Here is a 24,300-nt window from a genome sequence, read left to right on the forward strand (position 1 = left end):
TTAGCCAATAATTCTTCCAGTAGATGTAGCATAGTACAGCCAAGGTTTTCACTATCTCACTTACAGTGCCCTTAGAGTAAACATTTTAGAAGATGTTAATGTTATCTTCTATGTTAAACGTGCCACGTCTTAACGTATCAATTAAAATTAATTGTATAAAATGAAAATGTCAAAATGGTAGCCAAAGAGAAGTGAATACTTTCTTTTGTACCACAGGCAGAGTCTATTGTTGTTGCCTGTTTCGTTCTGCATGAGGAGGCATATTTAATGTTGTGGTAAAGTTGTATGAATGTGCCCTGTTGCTAAGAACTGATGGACCTCATTAGATTCTTTGCACAAACTTGTTAGGATTAGCCTCTTGGATGAGTGAGATGGCTGATTTTAAACCTGTGCTTTGGAGTAGAAAAGTTAGTTTTTGTTAGTTAAACACCCAAAGCCTTAAAATACTATGTATTGTGACACTTTGTTCTGTACAGGTGTACATAAGTGTACAAGAATGTAAATTGTTGTACACAGTGCTTTTGTGTATTATGTTGTTTTCTACAATATAATTTAGAGTACTTTACCAACTTTATCACTATATTTTTTGTTCATTCCTAATTTAGTATTTGTTACAGTATTGACTATTTATTTAAGTAACTTGTTGGAACTATTTATTTTGTGCTGCGGTGGAGCAAGTCTCCAGTCTTTTTGTACTTTTATACAGTTTTTATTCTTATTTACTTTTATTATACCATCATGTTTAAATTATTGTTATAACATCAAGATGCCTCTTCCACACACTGATTGGCCTCAATGTGAAACATGTGTCTTGGTGAAATAAATACTAAAGAATGTGCACAATGGATATTTTTAATACCTTTAGTCCACATGCAATAAACTCGGACAGATGGGAGCTACGGTCATAGACTGTATATATCAAAAGGTTAGGGCAGACACACCTTGAGACACACACACACACACACACACACACACACACACACACACACACACACACACACACACACACACACACACACACACACACGACCACGCACACACGCACATGCGCGCGCGCGCACACACACACACACACACACACACACACACACACACACACACACACACACACACACACAGAACTACGTTACCCAGAAGTCTGTGCACAAGAGTCAGAAAATAAAGGATACATATTGATTGTGAAAACGCTTTATAAATTATTTTTAAGATATTGAAGTGTAGATACATGACTGATAAGTGCTTCAAGTCAAATTTGGAAATTATAAATATTTTAAGCAAGGTTTAAAAACGTCAATCTGTCTGTTGAAGCTCTTAGCCAATGGCAGTAGTACATCTATTGTAGCAAACAGCCAATCGCCGTCGCTGTTCTTAGAAGGCGGCATCGGGTGGAGAACTGCTGGTTAGTTTGCGCTGTGTTTATTGTTAAGGTTGTGTGGATTAGCACTGCGGTACCCAGTTCCTTTTCATAATATCAACAATATAGCTTTAAGATGAGTTAAAGATACTTGGTGAGTACTGCTTCCGCCTGAATGTATGCACATCCTTATCGAGCAGTTAACCGACGCTATTCCGCATTGACGGAGCGAGATTAGCTTTAAATGAAGGCCAGTAACGTTAGCTGTTTTGTTGATACTGTGAAAACTGATATTTTCTGTGCGTGTTGTCTGTCGGCTTGCACAGCTGATCGGTTATATTTGGATACACTTATAAAGTAGCTTCATGTGTAACCTCGCTGTAGCCTCTGTGTGTGTTGCTAATAAGCACCCATAGATATGGTAAGCACCGCACTGCGGGGACTGACTGCCAGAGGAAAGACAGCAGGGAGGGGGCGGCGGGACTAGCTTCATACAGGATGGAGGGAGGGAGTCAGGGGGTGAAATTTAAAGGGGACATTCTAACCAGGAGTTACCAAGTTATAATACTGTATTTATTTCCATTTCTCAGACCTGTCCTGAGCTGTCTACTTGGGATGACAGCTGGTGTTTCCAGTGGCTGACAGGGAAAGAATTTATGAAAGGCACAGAAGAAAACATGAACGAAGGAAAGGTAACAGAAAAACCATGATACTGCACCAAAACTGATCCACGCCTGCTGCCAAGGAACCCCCTCATCTGCTACCAGCTTGCTCTGGTAATGGCTAACTCAGTGGCCTTAGTGGTCCAAGCAGAACTCTTACCACCTCAGTCTACCGCCTCCCTCTCTCATTTCCCATCCCTTCTTGGTTCGGGAGAGGATGGCGAGGACGATGGGGACAGAGGGGAGCTGGTGGAGGGAGACAAGGGAGTAGTACAGCGTGGGGAAGAGGTGGTTTTTGACATGGTGACATCGTCCGTGCCGGGCCCACCCCAGCAGGTCGACCAGTCGGACCATCCCTTCCAGTGTATGGACTGCGGGAAGAGCTTCAGGTGGTCGTCCAGGCTTACCCACCACCAGCGGAGCCACAACAATGAGAGACCATACCGCTGCAACCTCTGCCCCAAGGCCTTCAAGGGCTCCTCTGCTCTGCTCTACCACCAACGGTACCCATAATTACATTCTCTTTACCACCCTTATAAATGTAACGCGGTACAGAGTCCTGAAGCTGTTAATATTACTTTATGTATTGAAGTGAATAGGAGAGAGAGGCAGAAGTGTCCAAATTCAGGTTTCAGGAAACTCAAAGTAGTGTGTTCCATAATCCATACCTTTTTTAATAATAACACAGCTATGGCACCAGTGTGTACAACATATCACAAGAGAAAGTGTTTCAATGTATTTCTATATTGATTATGTGTCACACCTGTGATGGCATATATACTGTATAAGTGTGCTATCTTCCTGAATAGTTACTTTTTCTTTGCAGGTCTCACTCAGGGGAGAAGCCTTACAAATGTCAGGAGTGTGGCAAAGCCTTCAAACGCTCCTCTCTGCTCCAGGTGAGATGTCAAACAAAGTCATTTTATAAACAATGATTCTTTTAGGGAAAAAAGGGTCTTACAAATGAGCAAGAAATTTCACATCTGTATCTCCGTCTATCTCCAGGTCCACCAGAGTGTCCACACTGGAGTGCGTACCTTTGTGTGCCCCTATTGCTCTTTGACCTTTAAATGGAGCTCTCATTACCAGTATCACCTGCGCCAGCATACTGGAGAGTGTCCATACCCTTGTGACACTTGCCCCAAGGCCTTCAAGAACTCAAGCAGTCTGCGACGACACAAAAATGTTCACCTTGGTCTCAAGCCTTATACCTGCACAGTGTGTAACAAATCCTTCACTCAGTCTACCAACCTGAGGCAGCACATGAGGATACATACAGGTGAGAGGCCCTACATCTGTGGTGAGTGTGGACGAAGCTTCACACATTCATCAAACCTGGCCCTGCACAAGAACTCGCACCTCAGTGCAGGAGGGAGGGAGGCAAAGAGGGGAGAGGATGCAAGGAAGGGACGTGAGGTAGTGGAGGTGGTGGTTGGGACAGAGGAAGTGACATCGTCCATGTTGACTGAGATGGTGGGATTTGTGAGCCAGGAGGGAACTGATGGAGTGGGGTTGGGTATGGAAGAAGTGTTCCTGTCAACCACCTCATCCGGGCAGAATCCAAATCTTCTCCCCCAGCTCACCCTCACCTCCTCTAGGGAAGGCGTGTGTGCATCTAGGGCCATCGGGACAGAGGTTCACCTGAGCACAGACACCGGGGCCAGTGTGCTGCTGTACAGCTGTGGCAGCTGCAGCCACACCTTTGGCACACGAACAGATCTGGAGGAGCACCAGTCCACCCACATGGCTCCAGATGGACATGGGGCCTGTGGAGAGGTGGGGTCTGGGGCAGGGATGGAGGTGGCGGATGGGCTAGTCGGAGCTGGACAACTGCTGGCTGATTTTGAGGAGGTGGTGGAGACTACCACAGTGGCTGAAAATGGACATACGACAGAGGTGCTTCTTGGTCTGACGGAGGGAGCAGATGGCAGCAATACAGTAAGTGATTGGATTAAACTTCCATAACAGAAAGTGAAGTGAATTATCTACATAGGGAATCCGGTCATGGAGCGTTGTATGTAGCCTTGTTCCAGACCTCTGAATCGCCACCCACATCTCAGATTTGTTCAGCAATTCAAATATGTCTGGTGTTGTGCCCATTGACAACTGTCTCCCTTGATTAGAGATACAATTGACTTGAATTAGAGGTCAGCAGGTGGGATTAGAAATGGAAACTTCATCTTCCTTTTTTCGCTTGCTAGCTACATTCATGAAAAATTCAGACAGAAAAATGGTGACAACCGTAGATCAGCAAATTTGTTTGATCAATGCAACAAAGGGAACTCCTCCTGGCTACTGCAGGTTCTGCGTCAACTGAAAATTATGTTAGCGTGACCGATACGTCACTCGCTGCTGATTGGTTTAGAAAAACAAGGTTAAATAAATGAAGTGAAACAAAATGGCAATTCAGTCTGATTATTAGACTAAGTTGTATGAGGTACAGTATATCACCTGTTTGTAACATGGTATGGAATAGAATGACCATACTTTTAAAGATATATTTTTTGGGGGGCTTTTCCACCTTTATTTGATAAGACAGCTAGGTGAGAAAGGGGGGAGGACATGCAGGAAATCGTCCCAGGTCGGCTTCGAACCCTGGACCTCTGCGTCGAGGCATAAACCTCCAAGTATATGTGCGCCTGCTCTACCCACTGATCCAACCCGGCCACAGAATGACCATACTCTTGAAAGTGAAGACAAACACTAATTTGTCTACAGAATCAAATTTTAATTGATGTTAAAAAAAAAATGCATACCTACTCTATGAAGTGAGTTTGATCTGAAGATATGTTTTATTTATGTGTATAACTTCCTTTGGTTTGTCCTCAGAATGTGGGCACCACCCAGGCCCAGTTTGACCTGCTGCAGAGCTTCACCGAGGTGACTCAGAGCTCTGAGATCGTTCAGCCAGAGGCCAGAACCACATGGGCAGGGCTGTCATGTGGCTACTGCAGTAAGACCTTTAAGACCAGTGGAGGCCTCAATAGACATGTATCACTGGTGAGAATGACTGACTGTTATAATTGCTCTTCTACTAACAGTGGTATACAAATTGCCGCACTGTATATTAAACAATGAGATTAATATATTGCATTTTGATTGATCTATCGTAGAGTAATATTTGCCTCCTGTGTTCCCCTTTTTCTTTGTCCAGATGCACTCTCTGTCATCACAATCCCGCTCCCAGTTCAGCTGCTCCGCCTGTGACCGCTCCTTTCCCCTTCTCTCCTCCCTCCTTACCCACCAGCACTCCCACACGCCTGAGCAACGTCTCCTGGCTGAGGCAGAGGCTGAGATAGTGTGCCCTCCTTCCCTTTCCCTGTCTCTCCCCCTTCCCACCTCTCCCAGCCATGCTGATAAGCAGCAGGAAGGCCAGAGGGAGATCCATGTCAACATCATTACCGTCGGTGAGGAGCAAGAGGAACAACCGGCCAAACCGACCAAAGCCCCCAAAAAGACAGGAGTCAGCAAGAGCACTCCGGCTGGAGGTAAAGGCATTTTCATAGCAGAGCAGACACAAAACATAGGGACAATGGAGATCTGACAAAAAAATAGGAAGTATGAGCCAAGCAATCTGATCATGTGTTCTGGTAATTCTCTTACTGCAAAGCTAGCCATGCTGTTTCCAATATCAAATTGGTTGTTTAATACATTTATAGAAACCAGGGAACTTCCTTTCCTCTCAAAATAACTTTGTTCTTTACTTTGATAATTACTACAATGGGGCTAGACAATCAACATTAATTCAGTTTTTACTGTATTATGTGTCATTTTATATGTATGTCATATGTTGTTTGCTTCAAAGTTTTCACTACATATATTATGAGTCTGGACAGACATAGATGTAAACTGCAACTTGATTGGTTAGCGGAGGCGCAACAACAAGGTGGCAAGTTTTAACACTGTTTCACACACTGATACAGAGAGGCCATATCGCTGTTCAGAGTGCGGAAAAGCCTTCAAAGGTTCATCAGGGCTAAAGTATCACATGAGGGATCACACTGGGGAAAGGCCCTACCGCTGCACCGAGTGTGGAAAGAGCTTCAAGAGGTCATCTCTGCTTTCAATTCATCAAAGGGTAAGACTTCTGTGGCAAGAAATGTACACACAAGTTAAGTTTCCCAATTAGAGATCCATCATTTGAGAGCTAAATTTGATGTCACCGTATAATTTCAGTGTGTTTTAGTTGTAACTGATTGCAATGTTCACACATGATGTTTCCTGGTTGCCTTCTCTTAGGTTGCATTTAGGTTTTATTGGAAAATATAATGAGATGGCAACAATGGGTTTCATTGCATTCTTTAAGTTTTACATACTACACTTGAAAACTGTATTAACAACCAAAAACTGTCCAGCAGATACTTTTTTTTTGTATTGTAAATACAATTAAGAGGTAGATCCTATAACAAAAACAACTTAAAACACCAAAAAGTGTAATTTCTTTTTTACTTTCACTTTACCCAGGTACACACAGGTGTTCGGGCATTCCAGTGCCCTCACTGCCCTCTCACTTTCAAATGGAGCTCTCACTACCAGTACCACTTGCGGCAGCACACAGGCGAGAGGCCATATGTGTGTAAGGAGTGTGGCAAGTCTTTCAAGAACACCAGCTGCCTGCGTAGACACAGTCAGATGCACTCTGGACTGCGACCTCATACCTGCTCCATCTGCTCAAAGTCTTTCTCCCAAACCTCAAACCTCAAACAGGTCAGTACAGCCGGGACAGATTCAGCTATGAACTCATGTAGATTATTAGTGTTTTTAGTATGGAATAGATTTGTTTAATCTGATCTTGTTTTATTCATTTGTCTTCCCTCTTCTTTTGTTATTTCTCTGTGAGCAGCATGAACGCACCCATTCTGGTGAGAGACCCTTTCAGTGCACACACTGCAATAAAAGCTTTACACACTCCTCCAACCTCCAGCTCCACCTTCGGACACACTCCTCAAGCAAGGACTTCAAATGCCCGTACTGCTCAAAGGAGTTTGTCATGCACTCCTATTTGCAGAGGCACATCCGCACCCATGGCAGTGGTGTTCCCCTGCCCTGCCCTGGTGGTGGAGGTAGAGATGGAGTGGCTGTGAAAGCTAGTGTTGGGGGAGTAACAACCACCACGACTCTGCTCAACCCCATCACTCTGGAAACCTCAGGAAACCATGGCAGCCTGATTGTGTCCCAGCCAGCTCTTAATATTCCCCCCAACACCTCTCAGAACTACTTTATGATTCAGACAGCCAGCGGCCTGCAGCTCATTCCTCTGTCACCCCATCCACCAGCCCCTCCACCTCCTCCTCCACCCCCACCACCACCTCCGTCCCAGCCCCAAAACTTCTTCCTTCTACAGTGCCCCTCCAACAACGGCAGCCAGTCCAGCTTGATTCTCGTCCCAACGGCAAACAACCCTCATCCAGCTCCGGAGCATCAGGCTCTCCCCGTGCTTCAGACTATCCAAGCGCTCCAGCCCGTCCTAAACCAAACACCGACTCGGATTTCCCACTTTCCGACCGCATCACAGCAACAACAGCAGACCAGGTTCATAATCACCAACAATATCAACAATACAAACACTCATGCTGCCACGCCAACACACACTCTCTCAGCCAACTCTCTACTGACCAAGCCCATATTAGGGAAAAGCACACGGACTGCTCGGGGCAGGCGGGGACGCAAACCAAAAGCTACTCTTCAGAAATCTGCAGCAGCTCCTGTCAGTCAGACTGCAGGTGGAGCTCTGTCACTGTCAAACTGTAATGTGACCAACGTCTCACAGACTATTACTGCTGCTACAGAGTCCTTACTATCATCTGTATCCACAGTGTCTCACTGTCCCCTGTCAACATCTTACACTGCTGTCCCAATTCTTTCATCTTCTACCACTGTAGCCCCCTCAGTGGACACCTCAGGACCCCCATCAACTGTTACCATGGTTACATCAGGCACCACAGTAGCCACAGCATCAGTTTCTACTCATACAACAGTGGGGCAAGAAAGGACAGGGGATGCCATGGCAGGGAAACAGTTTGTTTTATGTTTTGATAATGAAGGACGGGCAAAGGACGGGATGAATATCGAGGAAGGTGGGCAGTCATATGTGTTACAGTTTGAAGGGGATGCATCAGGAGAGACAGTGGATGGAGGAATAGGTGGAGAAGGAAAATCACTTGTGTTGCAGTTCAAGACAGATGGGCAAGGTGAAGGAGCAAATGGGGGAGATAAGGGCGGGATGATGTCACTTCTGCATGAATGGGGTGGAGAAAAACAGGGGGAGAGACAGACAGGCGAGGAAGGCAGCCAGGGAGAGTCTTATGTCCTCCATTTTCACACTGAGGCACAGGACAGTGGTCCGTCCAGTGCTACCTTCAGCCAAGGGCAAGAAACCAGCTTGCATCTTTCCTGCACACCTACCCAAAGTTTGGTGCCACTTGATGGGCAGGAGGTTGTGTTTGAACTTGGGGGTGAGACCAAGATAGAGCAGGAAACGGAGGAGGGTATGCAGATGATAGCCCTGATAGAAGGTCAAGGGGGAATGATGGGAGAAGAAGGGACAGGTTGCAATGCCACTAGTGGAAGGGTGGATGATGACGGAGGAGCCATGGAAGGCATATTTCAGCTGGGAAATGGAGAGGAAATTGTCATAATTGAGGTCAGCACCAGTAGCTTAAGAGAAGGAAGAATGGAGAGAGGAGGGGATGGAGAGATCTCACAAAGTAGTGAGGTGAAATATGAGTGTGTAACAGCTGAGGCAAATGAAAAGTCTGTAAAGGAACACAGCTCTGCAGCCAGTGTAGAGGTACCGACATCATCTGAGGACACAATAAGAAATGGACCTATACTTAACTCTAAATAGATGCAGTTCTCTAACTGAAAGTGTGCATGTTTGAGAGAGAGAGAGAGAGAGAGAGAGAGAGAGAGAGAGAGAGAGAGAGAGAGAGAGAGAGAGAGAGAGAGAGAGAGAGAGAGAGAGAGAGAGAGAGAGAGAGAGAGAGAGAGAGAGAGAGAGAGAGAGAGAGAGAGAGAGAGAGAGAGAGAGAGAGAGAGAGAGAGAGAGAGAGAGCTCAGTGTGTTAGCACTTTAGTTTGTGTTCTCCTGGAGCTGAGGGAGAACATACAGTTAGATGAGTACTGTGTTGTCATCCCATGGTGCCACATACTAGAAATGTTATACATTCAAATAGGCTGTACATGGACCTTGGAATATTCCTGATTATATTAGTTTAAATGATACTGTCATTTGCAGTTTGTTTAAGTAATTATGACTTTTTGTGAATAAATGTACATGGCACACTTTCTTCACAATGTTAATAGTAAATAGTTCATTATTAATAAATCTGTCAATATCTTTTATCGTTTGCCTTTTTTTGTTTCTTTCTTGTAGTTTGAGTTTGTCCTTTTAAAACACATTAAACATTCAAAGGTCATTCATTAATTGGAGCGCTGTTTACGTTGTTACGTTGCGTTTGCCATCCACGTAGCCTTTGCGCAGTGCGGCCCATGAGTGCGGCTCATGCTTACGGAAATGACGTAGATGGACACATTGAAAACGTGCAACGGGACATAGAACAGAGTACGTTTGTGTTCAGAATAGCTCCTTTCCGTAAGAAATGTCTCTGGTCTATTCTCTGGTCCGTTTCTGCTTTAATTTTAAACATGCGGAGTGTTTACCCATTTTCAGTTTAATTTGAGCAGCGTCGCGGAGAAGGTAAGCAAAACCGGGGTTTAGAGTAGAAGCAGGGGGTCTCAATGTGTCAGCACTTCGTAATAACCATATAAGGATTTGAACAAGGTCTTTTCGCGTGTAGCGTGCCTAATATTCAAGTACAGAATGATGACGACACATGCATGCTACAAATCCTCCATAATCCCCCATCTGTCTGTCTGTCTATGTTGTTTAGAGCCAGCGTGGGTGTGATGTTACATTTTTACTAGCTTACTGTCGACGAAGTCTAGTGCATTGCATAACATGAATATTGGAAATATCTGACCCATTTCAACAACAGCATGTGTGTCATAGTATAGATAACACAATAAGGTCTACAAAAGTATCAGTTATCTGCATGATTGAGTATCAAACATCGTTGCATTTCAGTGTCACTTTTCTTTTTAACAACCAAAATAAATGACTCCCCTGTTTTTGTAGGGTCCCTGTGCACACTGTGGATGTGTGTAGAAACAGTGGTGCAGCAATCCTGCTGTTGGAGCATAAAGCCTAAACATGGTGAGGCTGGAGCTGGATCAGGTGGTGATGAGGAGGATGAAGGAGGACGACATAGAGATGGTCAAAGCCCTCATCAAGGTTTGTACAATATAATTAGACAGGAGTTTTTATACCGGCTACATTCATCATGATGGGAATTTACTCTTGTTCTTGTGAGGCTGATTTCTTTTGACTTGCGTGTCACCAGGAGGGCTGTGAGGGCACAGAAAACCGTCTCATCCTCCACATCCTCACACGTCCACTCTGCCTCTTCATCCTGGCTGTTTTCTCCTCAGTCCTGCGCTGTCTTGTCCATTCCTTTATCCTGGCCCTTGCTATTCCTGTCTTCCTGCTAATTATCTTTCTCAAGATCACCATACCACGGTCCACAGGGGTTCTGGGCAGCAGCCGCCCCTACTGGGACTACGTGGGTAGCAGCTACAGAGGGACAGAGGATGAGACACTGCAGAATCCCTACTGTAGGATCAGTGGGAAAACATCAGTGACTAAAAAGGTTAGTCTACTGGTTTGCCTGACGTTTTTTATTTATTTTTTTTGGGGGTAGTTTTCTCTTAGTGAGGAAATGTTGCAGCCAAATAATCTTATTTCTTTTACCTCAGCCAAGGCGCAGAATCACACCCAAAGACAAGGACAAAGATTTGTCAACAGAGAATGTCACCCCAGAGAGGGAGCAGGAAGCAGGGCAGGTGTGGGTGGCAGACTGTGATGGTGATATCCTCGGGTGCATCTTCAGGGAAAGCGAGAAGCGAGCTAATATCCGGAGGATCTGCAGGTTGGTGACGGGCTGCTGGTACCGCAGGGAGGGTCTGGGCCGGCTGCTCGTCCAGAGTCTGGAGCAGAGAGAGAGTGAGGGTGGCGCACACAGAGTGTACGCACACGTCCCTTACCCCTCCAAGATGGGGGAGGCCTTCTTCAGGAAGCTGGGCTATCGGCAGTTTGAGGAGGGGACTGATGAGGAAGAAGATGACGAGGAGGAGAGGAAGCTGGAGACTCCCGAGAGAGGCTTTCTGGGATACCCCCTCACTAAAGTGTTTTACAAAGACCTGTGATTGAGTGGTGATGGACTCTTGGCGGGGAAAAAGTGGCATTGTAATGGCTAAAGGTAAAGAAGCCATAAAATCAGTGTAAACTATAGATCCCTGCAAAAGGTGTTATTGATTAGTTTAAGTTCATAATTTATTCAGTATTTGTGTTATTTATTTATTTAGTGTATGTGTTGCTGTTCTGTTTAAGTATTTTTACCTTTTCATCATATAAAGTACCATCTCTCCATTCTCATAAAACAAATGGATGTTTATTATTTAATCATTCAAATATGACATAATGAAGCCACAGTCATGCTGTTTTATCATTATTTCTAATTTAATAAAATATTTATGTAAAATATGTGTTTTACTAAATATGTGTTTGTGTGGTTCTTTTCTTAAAAGATGTCCATACAGGATATGATGTGTATGATTGCACGTGTTTGTGTGTGAAACCATGCAGATGTGTAGGAAGATGTACAGTTACTGTATAGGAAGTGTGTGTGGTTTATGTGAATCTGCAGAATTTATCTGCTTTCATCCTTCTCCACGCGCCTTCGCTGCCGTTGCTCACCCTGACGTACGGTATGTGGGTACATGAGTCTGCAAATACAGTGCTCCCTCCTTTGTCTTCAGTTTGGTTTTCTTTGTTGCATTCTGTAATGCTGAAACTTTTACAGGAAATAAATCAATACAGTTTCAAACATTATTCATTATTATGTTTTATGTAAATTGTCAAGTTAAAATAAACATGTTCTGGTTACAAGCTCTCAAATGTAAGGATTTGTATGCCTTTTTTAAACCTCAAACTTAAGATTTAAGATTATTTTTTGGGCATTTTCAGCCTTTATTTTGATAGGACAGCAGAAGACATGAAAGGGGAGAGAGATGGGGGAATGACATGCAGCAAAGGGACGCAGGTCGGAGTCGAACTCGGGCGCGTTGTGTTGAGGAGTAAACCTCTATATATGGGCGCCCGCTCCACCAACCGAGCCATCCGGGTGCCCAATAAGCAATTTTAAGGCTTCACTTTGGGCTGTGGTAACATCAGTATATTACATTAAATATGAATTGCAAATATAGATTAATTAATAATAACAGAAACTGTTAATTGCAGCCATAAAATATTGTATTTATTACAAAGATTTAATCAAAATCTGAAAGAAATACTTGGATTTTAGTTTCAAAACTAATTTGCATTGCAGATTTGCAGCACATTAAATACAGTATATGTATAGGTATTCTGACTCAAGAATGTGTGTGGTTTACAGGTGACTGGCAGTTTATGTGACTAAGTGGGGAAATGCACACAGCCCCAGTCTGAGGCTAACCTTAATATGGTTAGCTGCTCGCATTGCGCATCTAGCTCATTTTAACCTCAAGCAAAGTCAGTATAGCATCAATGTGCCACAGATAAACACCACAGGATGTTTGTACAATGTTAATGTGTGTGGGAAGGAGCCATATCTCACCTGATGTGAAGACAAATAAAGGCCTATACTTTATTGCAAACTCAATCATGCAAGCTGTAGTGGAAAATCACTGTCCTTTAATTAACTTTGATGAAAAAGCTGAGACACCCAGTAACATAACAGTGTTGTTACATGCATGAGTTAGTGTAAGGTCATTTTCAGTTTGTGAAAGCTGTATTTTTGCTTGTGCCACTTACTGGTCATCATCAGGTCGTTTCTTCATGACTGTCAAAGAGCAGACACCTGTTGGGCCGCTACCCGCCTGATCTGTAGCTATTATTGTTGTCAGGAAACAGATGTGAGTTCACACACTGGAAAGAAAGTCTGTTTGTGACTGTGGTCATGTGCGTCTGCACGGTATGGCTGTGTGTGAGTGTTTGTGTGCGCGTGTGCAGTGTGTGGGCGAGTGGGTTTTGGAAAGTATGACTTGGCATTTCCTACACCCAGTTTTTGCCCCTGACTATGGCTTAAATGCACAGCCGTGTCTGGCCATACTGTACTACTCCACCACACACAAACACACACACACACACATCAGAGCAGTGGTAGTGCACGTGAGCATTCATGTGTGACTGTGAGATGACCTTGGTCAACTGTGGTCAAACCCAGAGAGCTGGGTGGGAAGTGGTTAAATAGAGTTTGGCATTTGATCAGCCTCTTAAAGTCGAGAAAAGACACATGCACACCAGATCAAATGTGCAGGCTTAGTGCACCGTAAGACTAATGCAATATGATGTGAGGTCGCTCAGATCATGCAGACACACACACACACACACACACACACACACACACACACACGTGAATCACTCAGAATTTTGGGGCACCACACAATCATAGGATAAATTAGATAAATTAGTTCCAGATGATGTATAACATATAGACTGTGTTAATGACATGCTCATACAGATGGCTAACACACACACACACACACACACACACACACACACACACACACACACACACACACACACACACACACACACACACACACATAGATGAGCTCCAAAAACAGCCACCCTGGGAAACGGTGAATTCCCCAAACCACAGAGTGCATGAGAGGGTGAGGGGAGTCATGGGAAAGTAGAATGCCTGCATGCAGTGCCACTGAGTGAGCAGACTGGGCCAGAGCTAAAACAGACAGAGCAAGGAAAAGACGAGAGCAAAATAATACACATCCTGATTTGGCAAGGACGGATGACAGCATCTGATGGTTCAAAGGCTTATGAGTGAGATTTATTCACACACTGTGGTTGGTCAGCTGGCCGGCCGTTCTAGCACACACGTCGGGTGAGGGAGGTCGATTACAGTTCTGCTCCCAGTCTGACACAGTTTGGGAAATCCCAGATCAGAGGATGAAGTAAGTGTCAGGGGCCTGCAAGGTCTGGGAACACCTATGGCTCCACCAAATTTTGGTGCCCAGAGGATGTGGGGGAACAAGTTAGGTGGAAAGGTTGAAAAGCAGGATGGGTCAGTGGCGATCCCACTGTGGATCAAGGTGAGAAGGTACCTGGAAGCTTTTACTTAATGATCTGGAAAAACTAAAGCGGAAGGGCCAGAGACTGGATGAGTCTTACGTGTTATGAAAGTTCCAGCCAATTGGCTAAGTTTACTGACGTCTGTAAAAAAAAATCCAAAGGTTACAAATCACGTCAAACACTCCTCCTCTCATGTGTGTTCACTCAGATTTAGTTAAATCTTTGTTGTGTAATCTACTTCCACCAATAAAATTCCTTTATTGCCTTGTAACCAAAAGATTGGTTTCACTTCAATCACCATGTGAACTAACGTTAAAATGTTTAAAACACAGGAAATGTGATGCCCTTAAAAGAATTTAGAAGATGAGTAATTTATTTATAGCTTTCATTGTTTTACAGCAAGAAAATACAATCCATCCATCTCTTTTGTATCACGCCCTTTGAATTTACTTTGAAAAAACTTTCCGTCCAATCAGAAGCTGCCTCTGTTGTCTGCAGGATGTTTATGTTTAGAGGTATATATTCTCAGTTCCCTCCCTTTAACCCCCCAACACACACACACACACACACACACACACACACACACACACACACACACACACACACACACACACACACACACACACACACACACACACACACACACACACACACTTTCACTCTTTGTCATTTACCTCCATTTATTGCACCCGCCGAGTAAGAAAGCAAAGCGCGTCTTTCGAAATGATTACAAAGCTAGACAGGTGAGCAACATTAATACATTCTATTTATATGATGTATGTCTTTCTATATGACACATATTTATACAGATTATACATGCATACTGTTAAATGAAAAAAGTGTTTTTGCAAGTGATGATACTTTGATACTATGATAAAAATATTCTTTAGTGAAATTCTGTTTAAATAATTATGGCACTATACCACCTTTGAGCATCATCAATTGAGGTTTCAGTATTAATGAATAATGAAAGCCTTTAATGTCCTGGTTTGGCTAAAAGTTGTGAAACTGAGAGTGAGAAAAAAGGCAGTGAATGTTAGTCGTCTTCTGACTATCGATTACTCACATTTGGTTAACCACAGGTTTTACATGAGTTTATTGTGCTAATTACTATAGGTATCAAATTTGAATTCATGTGTGAGTTATCTGACAAATAATACGTTCAAATGGTAATTTAATGAGTGTCTTTACAGAATTGTTCTCATATACTTTCCTGGCATAATTACAGAATACTACTGAGATTCTGTCGCCAACGAATTCTGTTTACAGAACAGCAACTCTCTCGAGAACAGCATTATTACTGATTAAATGTTGACTGATAAATTCAGATTGCAATATTTTTTTTTAAGTGGATCTATTATTTCAAAAAGAACTTCAAAAAGAAGAAAAATTTTAAATATGCTTTAGGTAGGATGTACCATGTGTGCCCACATCTCATTACCTAATAAAAAGTACACCATTTATCCCTGTGTCTCAGTGTGCTATTGCCTCGAAAAAAGTTCATCTACCATTACAAGAACATGCGCTGGGCAAGGGGTCGACATGAGACATATCTCTGCTTTGTAGTGAAGAGGCGAGTGGGGCCAGACTCCTTATCCTTTGACTTTGGACACCTCCGCAATCGCAATGGCTGCCATGTAGAGGTAAGTTATGCGGGTCAAGATGGGGGAAAGGCAGAAAATAACAATTAAAAGTATAGGATGATTTTATCCCTGTTATTTTTTTCATTCTCCATAGCTGCTGTTCCTGCGCTACATTGGAGCCTTGTGCCCTGGTTTGTGGGGATGCGGCGGTACTGGAGAGAGGAGGCTCAGTTACTCCATCACCTGGTTCTGCTCCTGGTCTCCTTGTGCCAACTGCTCCATCAGACTGTCCCAGTTCCTCAGCCAGACGCCCAACCTTCGCCTAAGGATTTTCGTCTCTCGCCTTTACTTCTGTGACATGGAGAACAGCCCTGAAAGAGACGGCCTAAGAATGCTGAAAAAAGCTGGTGTGCAGATCACAGTCATGAGTTACAAAGGTGGAGGCATACATTGGTGTATATGTCGTAGAGACGATGTGATTCTAGAGCAAGAAACTAATGGAAGATCAAACAAACCAGATTCCACTTGAAAAGACAATGTTTTCCTTACCATGGTCGCTTTCTGGATGTGAACAATGATATGTTTTTTCCTCTCTCTCTCTTCAGATTTCTTTTATTGCTGGCAGACCTTTGTGGATCGTAAGCAAAGCAACTTCAAGGCCTGGGAAGAGCTGCACTCAAACTCTGTTCGCCTTGCCAGAAAACTCAACCGCATCCTCCAGGTAGAAGATTTACTATACTGCATGTCTTTCTTCAATCTACAGTCTGAAAAGCAATCAAGATTTGTTTAAAAATTATAATAATTATATGTTTTCTTTCTTCCTCCCTTTCTTTCTTTCTCAGCCTTTTGAAACAGAAGATTTAAGAGATGCCTTCAAGCTTCTTGGACTGTGAAAAATACCTGTGACCTGTGATCTGGTGTTATCATTAAGTCTATCATTAAGTCTGTATAGAAAAAGACATGTTGGTGTTGGTCCATCACTACAACTGCTTTTACTGAGAATGAGAAAAACTGAGAAAAGTTGTGGCAAGGCTTGCAACATTAGGTAGCTGCTGCTTGCTGTTTCCGTAGCAATATGGTCATGTGAAATAAAACAATGTGATAATTATGTCTTGTGTTGTTGATGTTATTACAGGGGTCACCAACACGGTGCCCGCGGGCACCAGGTAGCCCCCAAGGACCACATGAGTAGCCCTCAGGCCTGTTCTAAAAATGAAAATTGAATATTGATATTATCTGTTTCTCCATCTTGTTAAGTCATTGTTGATAATTATTGTGAGAAATCATTAACATGATTAGTGTCTTCACATAGATGAGTGTCATTAATCATTAATAATCATATATAACTAAAGGCAAACTGAGCACATTTGTCATTTCAGAAGAGTGTATCAAACTGGTAGCCCTTTGTATGACTCAATACCCATAAAGTAGCTCTCAGTTTCAAAAAGGTTGGTGACCCCTGTGTTAACTCATGTTAGCCAAGCTAAAGTTAGCTTTTCAAAAATGATTATAGAACTTCCGCTAACTGTTGGTGTATTCAGCTAACTGCTAGTAGCCTAGTAATAACTGTAGAGCATTGGACTGACTGCAAATTAAAAGTGAACGATAGTGACAAATGATTGCACTTATACAAGTCAACACTTTTTGTGTGGTAAATGCTCATTTCTTTCAAACTCAATGGCATGCCCCAGTTTGTAATATAGCTAGCTAGGTTTGCTGTAGCCTAGCTACAGTCTCAGAGCCCAAGCCAAAACTACTCATGTGATGTCACTTAAGATATTTTCGTTTAGTTGATGCAGGCTCAGAAGTACTTTTGTACTTTCCATGTTGAGTAAAATATCTTTGTGTGTATAATTGGTGGAATGTCCCTTTAAGAGCATCACTGAAACAGTAGCAGTGAAGCTGGGTCGCCAGTTTGTGCGCGAATACACCGTCTATTACGGTCACGCAGCTTTAACGCCGCACGGTCGGACACGCCACTCACCGTCACCACCAACGGCGGCGTGCACCGACTAAAAGTCAAGATGGCGACTGACGGTCAGTCCGAGTACGAGGCGGTCCTCTGTGTCAAACCTGAAGTCAACGTTTACCGAATCCCACCGAGAGCTTCCAACCGGGCTATCAGGTGAGGGGGAGCAGCGGCCTGACGGCAAGATTTCTGACCCAGCATCCGCGAGCTGCAGCCGTTAGGAGTCGTTGCCTCGGCGACCTACCTACCGAGCTCATCCCTTAATCACGCAGGCTCAAGTAACGGCGGTTTTTGTGCTGGTTGTTATTGTATGATTTACAAGGTCATCATGGGAAATACGTACGGTTATACCTGCACTACGTTAGCCCTCTAAACAGGGACTGGGATGGATGGGTCACATTCCTATCAGTTAATGTGCTGTCGTCCAGTGGCACATCAGGATAAATAATGCTTACACTGCTTTAAAGTGATTTTTATAGGACAACTTTCTCGGTAATGACATTTTATTTAGCTTTAGAGACTCTTATTTTGCTTGTCTGACATTTAGGTAGTAAAGTATAACAGAGCAGCATCCCTGGAGCTGTAAAAAGCCTTGCTCAAGGACACTTCAGCAGGGTTGATGCTGTTTGATCAACAAAGGTTAAACATGGCCATGGGTAATCAAACTGAAAGACAGTGTTGTCCTGACAGATACCTTTATCTCTTTTTCTGAGTTATCATGCAGGAGGGCTGTTGTGTTGTTGAAAAGGTTGACATTGAATTGTTTACGCCCTTTTTCATTGGCTGGTGCTCCAGCTGCATCTGAGTAGACATCACACCAACCAAACAGTAGCATAGGCCTGAGTCCCATGAGACACATGATTGGTTAACCAGTGACCGTATGTACAATGAGTAAGGGTGATGATGTAATATTTCAGCCGTAGGACTGATGCCTTAGTCACGGTCTGTTCACATAGAAAATAGCCCAAAATAGAGCTACAGTGTGTCTGAGTTTTGGACGAATCATAACAACAGACACGTGCACCCAAAACACAAATCTCCTGTTTTTCTTGCCTATTCTCCCCATCCGTGTCAACATCAGTCTCAATGAACCGCTGTCAACAATTTACCTACATCACACTACATCTCCTTGACCGCCTGTGTGTGTGTGTGTGTGTGTGTGTGTGTGTGTGTTTGTGTGTGTCCCAGGGCTGCCGATTGGAAGCTGGATGCTCCCGACTGGACAGGACGCATGCGTGTGACGGCCCGGGGTAAAGTGGCCTACGTGAAATTGGAAGACAAAATCTCTGGTGAGAGAGAAGCAGACAGAACAGTGCCATTGTTTACTGGCACTGTCGTTGTTGTAAATCATTTCACTGTGTTCGCCATCCCCCTCTCTGTTACTCATCTATTCCAAGGTGACCCAGCCCACGTCCAAGCATGCAGCTCCAAGCATATACTTTATATTGCCCCATTTTTTTTATATGATCTGAATACTAGAAGTTGGATCCATCTTTCCCAGCATAAGCCAAATGTTTACTTTCTTGCCCTATTATAAATCTGAGGATTTCTTAGTTGAGTTTTTTTAGTGTCTCTTCATGATCCAAATTTCCACTGGACCATTTTGCCAAATAGATAATGAACATATTTCTTTTGTTCTACAGGGGAGCTGTTTGCCCAAGCACCAGTGGTCGAGTACCCTGGCATCACAGTGGAAACAGTTAGTGACTCAAGCCGTTACTTTGTGCTCCGCATCCAAGATGACAACGGTGGGTAAACTGTTTGTTGCTAAGCTATACATATTTTGTAAATGTGCTCATAATTTAGAACATGTTTGAAGAGGATGATCCAGAGCAGAGATGTGAAACTGTTTAATTGTAGTGTACAGATTATTGTAAGAATCTGCCAGGTTTGGTGTGCTTTTGTGTGCACTACCTCGCAAATCTCTTACTAAACCCTAACCCTTGTTTATTGTGTTCATTCCTCTCATAGGCCGAAGTGCGTTCATAGGCATTGGGTTCGGAGACAGAGGCGATTCCTTTGACTTCAATGTTGCACTTCAAGACCACTTCAAGTATGCAGCTGCTTCATAGTGTGTCACGAATAATAACTAATTAAGTAGTGAACTTATTTATTCTGGTTTATTTAACTATCTCGTAATACTTTTGCCTTTTCTGTCTCTTCTCGTCTTCTCCAGGTGGGTAAAACAGGAAGATGAATTTAAGAAGCAGGAGCAGGCTCCAGACACCACCCCTAAACTGGACCTAGGCTTCAAAGAAGGACAGACCATTACTCTCAATATTGGGGTAACCTTATTTTCATTCAACTTAATGTTTATAAGGTTGGTTAGTGGAAGAGCAAAATTGCTCTCAGTTTGACGATTGAACCACCAAATGTATACTACTTTTTTTAATCTCTTTTAGTAGGTTTTCTCTGTGGTCTTGGAAAACAATCTGGGAACTTTTATAAACCCACACACTCACTGAGTTTTGGGTTCTCCTAATTATACCTTTTCCAGCAATCAAAAAAGAAGGACAGGTCCCGCCCGCAGAGTTCAGGTGGCTTTGGGCTTCTTCCACCTCCTCCTGGGGGCAAGTTAGCCCCACCTCCTTCATCCAGATCTACCAATCATAACACACAGCCATCTGTAGGAGGAAGTGACACCGGTGGGTAATTGTAACATTACAGTACAGAAAGCCGGCGATGTCTTGCGTTTTGTTTTCTCATCATCTGGAAATAAATACATCATGATCTCCACATAAGAAGCTCTGTTATCCTATATATCCCATAATAATTATTCCATAATCACAAGAAAGTAATTTGAAAGCTTGTTATATCAGGTTCACACCATATGTATACATATACATGTCAAGATTACAAACAGTGGAATTCATGTTTTGTCATTCATTGTGTTATGTTGAAATCACAAAAATGATTTCTCATGATCATGAGAAAACAAAATTTGGAGACCGATGGTTGTTCTTTTGGTCAACATATCTGTCAGCAAGCATAGCATTGTCCTCACCTCTGTTACTGTAGAGATAGCTCAGCCCAAGCGTAACTCAATCTCAAAGGACAATTCTGGCGCAAAATGAACCTAGAGGTTAATAACCGAGTCGACCGTTCGCTGGGATATGTGATCGAATGTGACCAGGTTTAGCGCAAACCGCTAATTAGCTTATAAAGCTAGTTGTCGGGGCATGCGAAAGTATAAAGAAATAGCTATTTTTATACCACTAACAAGGCTCAGTGTAACCAGTAACATAGCTCAAGCACAGCGTTCGTCGTTCGACTGATCATGACTGTTTTCCCAAGATGGTGCCCGCCTGTATACCGAACGGTACTGTCTTTATAAACTATGTTTTTAATAAACTGTCTGTACACTTACAACATTCTCAATGCTTCGGTTTACATGTAGGGACCCTCATTATGCTACCGTGGAAGTGTGGTGCTATTTTGAGCCTTGTTAGTGGTATCGAAATAGCGATTCCTTTTTACTTTTGCATGCCCGACGACTAGCGTTATAAGCTAATTAGCGGTTTGCGCTAAAACTGGTCACATTCGATCAGCATGAAAACATATTCCAGAGAACGGTCGACTCGGTACCCCTGTGTTATTAACCCCTATGTTCATTTTGCGCTGGAATTGTCCTTTTAACTTAATTGTAAAAATCTACTCTTTGGAAGTCTAAAGGAAGGTTAAACGTTTAACATTATTACCCCGATAATCCATTGCATTGCATCTTTACATCTGTGTTCAACCTGCAGGTTGTTCTAGATCGGTGCAGCTGTTTCATTCACAGTGGGACATAGTGTGACCTCAGAAGTCATACAGATTGAGAGTTAATGTTAATAGTCAATATAAAGCAGAGGAAAGTTTTTAGTTGTTGAAAGCTTGTATTTCCTTTGCCCCATTGGGGGCTGTTTCCAGTGGAGCACTTGTTTCAACAGTCTTTACAGTGAAAGTGGTGAGTGCAGTGTTATGCTGACCTGTAGGAATAGTAACCAAAACTATGACTGATAGACTCCAGTTGTAAAATACTGGAATTTTCCTTTTAAAAAAAATATTGTTGCCCCTGTCCTCTCTAGCCCTCTGCAGCAAAGATGCTTTTAAACTGAAAATCACACTAGTTTATATCACTAAACTGAAATTGTTTTCAACGCGCTCCAAGTGGTGTTTAGTCATGCACGCAGTTTTGGTTTCATGTGCTGAAGTTTGGTGATGCTTGTCTGCAGCCATTTGAATACAATGAAGGTGTATGGAAGTTTGGTTGTGGTGCTCAAAGCATTGAGAAACGCAATTTGTCTTTCCACAAAGTGATGTCCCAAATTTCTCAGGATAATCCACAGACCTCTCGTTGAACAGTTTTCATTGAAACTCCTCTCTACCAAAGAAATAGCCCCCAAGAAAACTGTTAATAATAAAGTGTGTGGATTACCCAGAGTAAATGGGAGACTCATTGCTTTTGAGTTTTCAATGGTTAAAGCAGCACAAATGAAGCCCCATTCACTTCCATTGTGTTTGGGTAATGGAGGACGGTTTAGAGGTCGATATCTCAAGACCTCAGCATATAATACTATATCTGCATGGCTAGATACCACTAGGGTGAGCGGGGGAAGTACTGTATGTTTATTTGTTATTTGGGTGAACTTACCCTTTAGCAAACTATAATTTTCAGACATCATAGCGGGTAAAATTACTAGTAAGAAAAATATTTTAAATTTTTTGTAATCCTGCCTAATGTTGCTGAATTCTTACACTGATAAGAGACAAACCGTCACATCAGAAATCTATGTTTTTGTTACTTTTTCAGAGGTGCATTATGTTTCAGTATTTTTTTTTTTTTTTTTTTTTTTTGTAACCACCAGGTTTTTTGCTAGATCTGGACACCAGTAACTCCAACTCAGCAACTCCCTCCGACCCCACCAGCACAGCCAGCTCGGACCTGTGGGGAGACTTTGACTCCGTATCCACGAAGTGAGGAGGGATACATTTTGTTTGTCTCCCACTTATCTATCTGTATACAATGCAGCACATTTTGCTACTTTTGTTTCCCCCTGTTATGGGGTCCCGTATCTCTCCCTGCCAAGCAGGGTAACGCCCTGTGCTAGTTTGTTTTATTTTAGTTCAGTCCCTCATGGCTTTTGCTCTTAGCCAGAGATACACCCTGACCTCATAATCCAGTCTTAATTAGAAAGATTTACAACTATAGGCCATCACGCTATGCCCACCCCCCATCCTACTTGGGGATCCTCTTCCCTCTCTCCTTCTGTATATCCAATCTAGCTCTATAGTTTCCATTTTCCCGTTTGAATTCAGCTTTTTCCCTTTTTTGTCCTCGTCTTAATGTTTTATTTGCTGATTTCTATCGTAGAGTATACACAATAGAAATATGAGCAAGGGAGACATAATCAGAAACATCTGATTGATGAAATCAAATTAAATATAATAATGAATGAATTTCTGTACAGAGAATATTTATTTTAAATGTATATATTGTCAGTAGTTTGTAATTCTTGTCATTGGTGTTGTCATCTGTATGTACTGTAGCTTATTTGATCTCTCAAGTCCCCAGCCGTGGGACTGACTATATGCACTGACTGGCAGTCTACTCTGTCTATGTAGTTAGTAATGCATAACACAAGGATTGTTCAAATATTCGACTTACGTTAAGGTGAAGTTTACCACACAATGATTTTTACTTGAAAGAAGCTGATTTACAGACTAGTTGTGCTCTCTAGTGCTCTCTAGTGGCTCTGCGGCATCAATTTGAGAGGACATTTCAAATTGAGCTGCAGCTGTTGGACACATATTTCACGGGGGATGGGTCCTTGGCACTGTGTGCATTGTTTTAACTGTAAAGCAGTACACAGAGACAGGGAATTAGGAATGTTTGATGCGGTATGGGTGTTAGCAAAAGAAAGAGAGGCATCAAGTGCTTTTATCTTTGCCTCAAGGGGGAAACAGAAATGATTTAGTCCACGTTATGTCATCTCTACTCAGCCCAGCTGTTAAAGCTGCGAACTGGTGAGTCATTTAGGTCACGACCTCTCTCCTCAATGAATAGGTCTGTGTTTCTGCACTGTTCAGTCAGTCTGGGGAGACATTCATCTGCTTGATTCTTTTTTTTTTTTTTTTTTTTTTTTTTGAGAAGGTGGTCAGGTCGCAGACCTCAATCACACAGCATGTTGTACTGTACAAACTGGGTTTTAACTGTGAACTTCAATTCCATGTTAAGATATAATGTTAATGGTAATCTGATGCAGGCAAATTCAGCGTGGGACCAAGCTAGTCTGTGTTTGATGCAGTGTTTTGTTGTGATATTGTCATGTACAGAGAGATGGCTTATGTTGTACTGGTATCACATGCACGTGTTGTGACAGCTGACAAGTGGTGTGACGATAGATTTTGATTGGAACACAGAGACTGTGTGAGTGTAAAGCCCTAAACAATGTCTGTCAGTGTTTGTTTACTGTTTAAATTATATGCATCTCTCCCAAATGTTACTTGTTATTCAAACTGTATATGAATATGGAAATGTATATGCAAAGAAAAACATAAAGATAT

At 42.8% G+C, this 24,300-nt stretch overlaps 4 protein-coding genes across 6 annotated transcripts; all 4 read left to right on the forward strand.

The window, feature by feature from the left end:
* The first annotated feature begins 1,327 nt into the window (after positions 1–1,327).
* Positions 1,328–18,922, forward strand: znf628 (zinc finger protein 628). Of its 3 annotated transcripts, XM_028580906.1 has the most exons (11): positions 1,349–1,508; positions 1,945–2,519; positions 2,843–2,915; positions 3,022–3,954; positions 4,846–5,016; positions 5,171–5,504; positions 5,940–6,094; positions 6,481–6,723; positions 6,860–8,898; positions 15,582–15,590; positions 18,894–18,922. In XM_028580906.1, the coding sequence occupies exons 2-9, from the start codon at positions 2,134–2,136 to the stop codon at positions 8,861–8,863; spliced, it is 4,299 nt and encodes a 1,432-aa protein (XP_028436707.1). In that variant the 5' UTR covers positions 1,349–1,508; positions 1,945–2,133; the 3' UTR covers positions 8,864–8,898; positions 15,582–15,590; positions 18,894–18,922. The 3 variants fall into 3 exon arrangements, with proteins under 3 accessions (XP_028436708.1, XP_028436707.1, XP_028436706.1); XM_028580907.1 differs by lacking the exons at positions 15,582–15,590; positions 18,894–18,922 and having other exon boundaries at positions 1,328–1,399; positions 6,860–8,910; XM_028580905.1 differs by lacking the exons at positions 15,582–15,590; positions 18,894–18,922 and having other exon boundaries at positions 6,860–8,910.
* On the forward strand, positions 9,508–11,955 carry nat14 (N-acetyltransferase 14 (GCN5-related, putative)). Its single transcript, XM_028581034.1, has 4 exons — positions 9,508–9,714; positions 10,153–10,308; positions 10,418–10,723; positions 10,830–11,955. Exons 2-4 carry the CDS (start codon positions 10,228–10,230, stop codon positions 11,277–11,279), a joined length of 837 nt encoding a protein of 278 aa, XP_028436835.1. The 5' UTR covers positions 9,508–9,714; positions 10,153–10,227; the 3' UTR covers positions 11,280–11,955.
* On the forward strand, positions 14,191–16,590 carry aicda (activation-induced cytidine deaminase). The gene is made up of 4 exons (XM_028580759.1): positions 14,191–14,222; positions 15,680–15,845; positions 15,940–16,222; positions 16,391–16,590. The coding sequence occupies exons 1-4, from the start codon at positions 14,191–14,193 to the stop codon at positions 16,573–16,575; spliced, it is 666 nt and encodes a 221-aa protein (XP_028436560.1). The 3' UTR covers positions 16,576–16,590.
* On the forward strand, positions 17,663–23,193 carry LOC114557524 (adaptin ear-binding coat-associated protein 1). Its single transcript, XM_028581045.1, has 7 exons — positions 17,663–17,910; positions 18,943–19,043; positions 19,398–19,502; positions 19,726–19,807; positions 19,931–20,039; positions 20,252–20,399; positions 22,602–23,193. The coding sequence occupies exons 1-7, from the start codon at positions 17,810–17,812 to the stop codon at positions 22,712–22,714; spliced, it is 759 nt and encodes a 252-aa protein (XP_028436846.1). The 5' UTR covers positions 17,663–17,809; the 3' UTR covers positions 22,715–23,193.
* The last annotated feature ends 1,107 nt before the right edge of the window (positions 23,194–24,300 follow it).

Source organism: Perca flavescens, chromosome 6, assembly GCF_004354835.1.
Source record: "Perca flavescens isolate YP-PL-M2 chromosome 6, PFLA_1.0, whole genome shotgun sequence".
Taxonomy (NCBI): domain Eukaryota; kingdom Metazoa; phylum Chordata; class Actinopteri; order Perciformes; family Percidae; genus Perca; species Perca flavescens.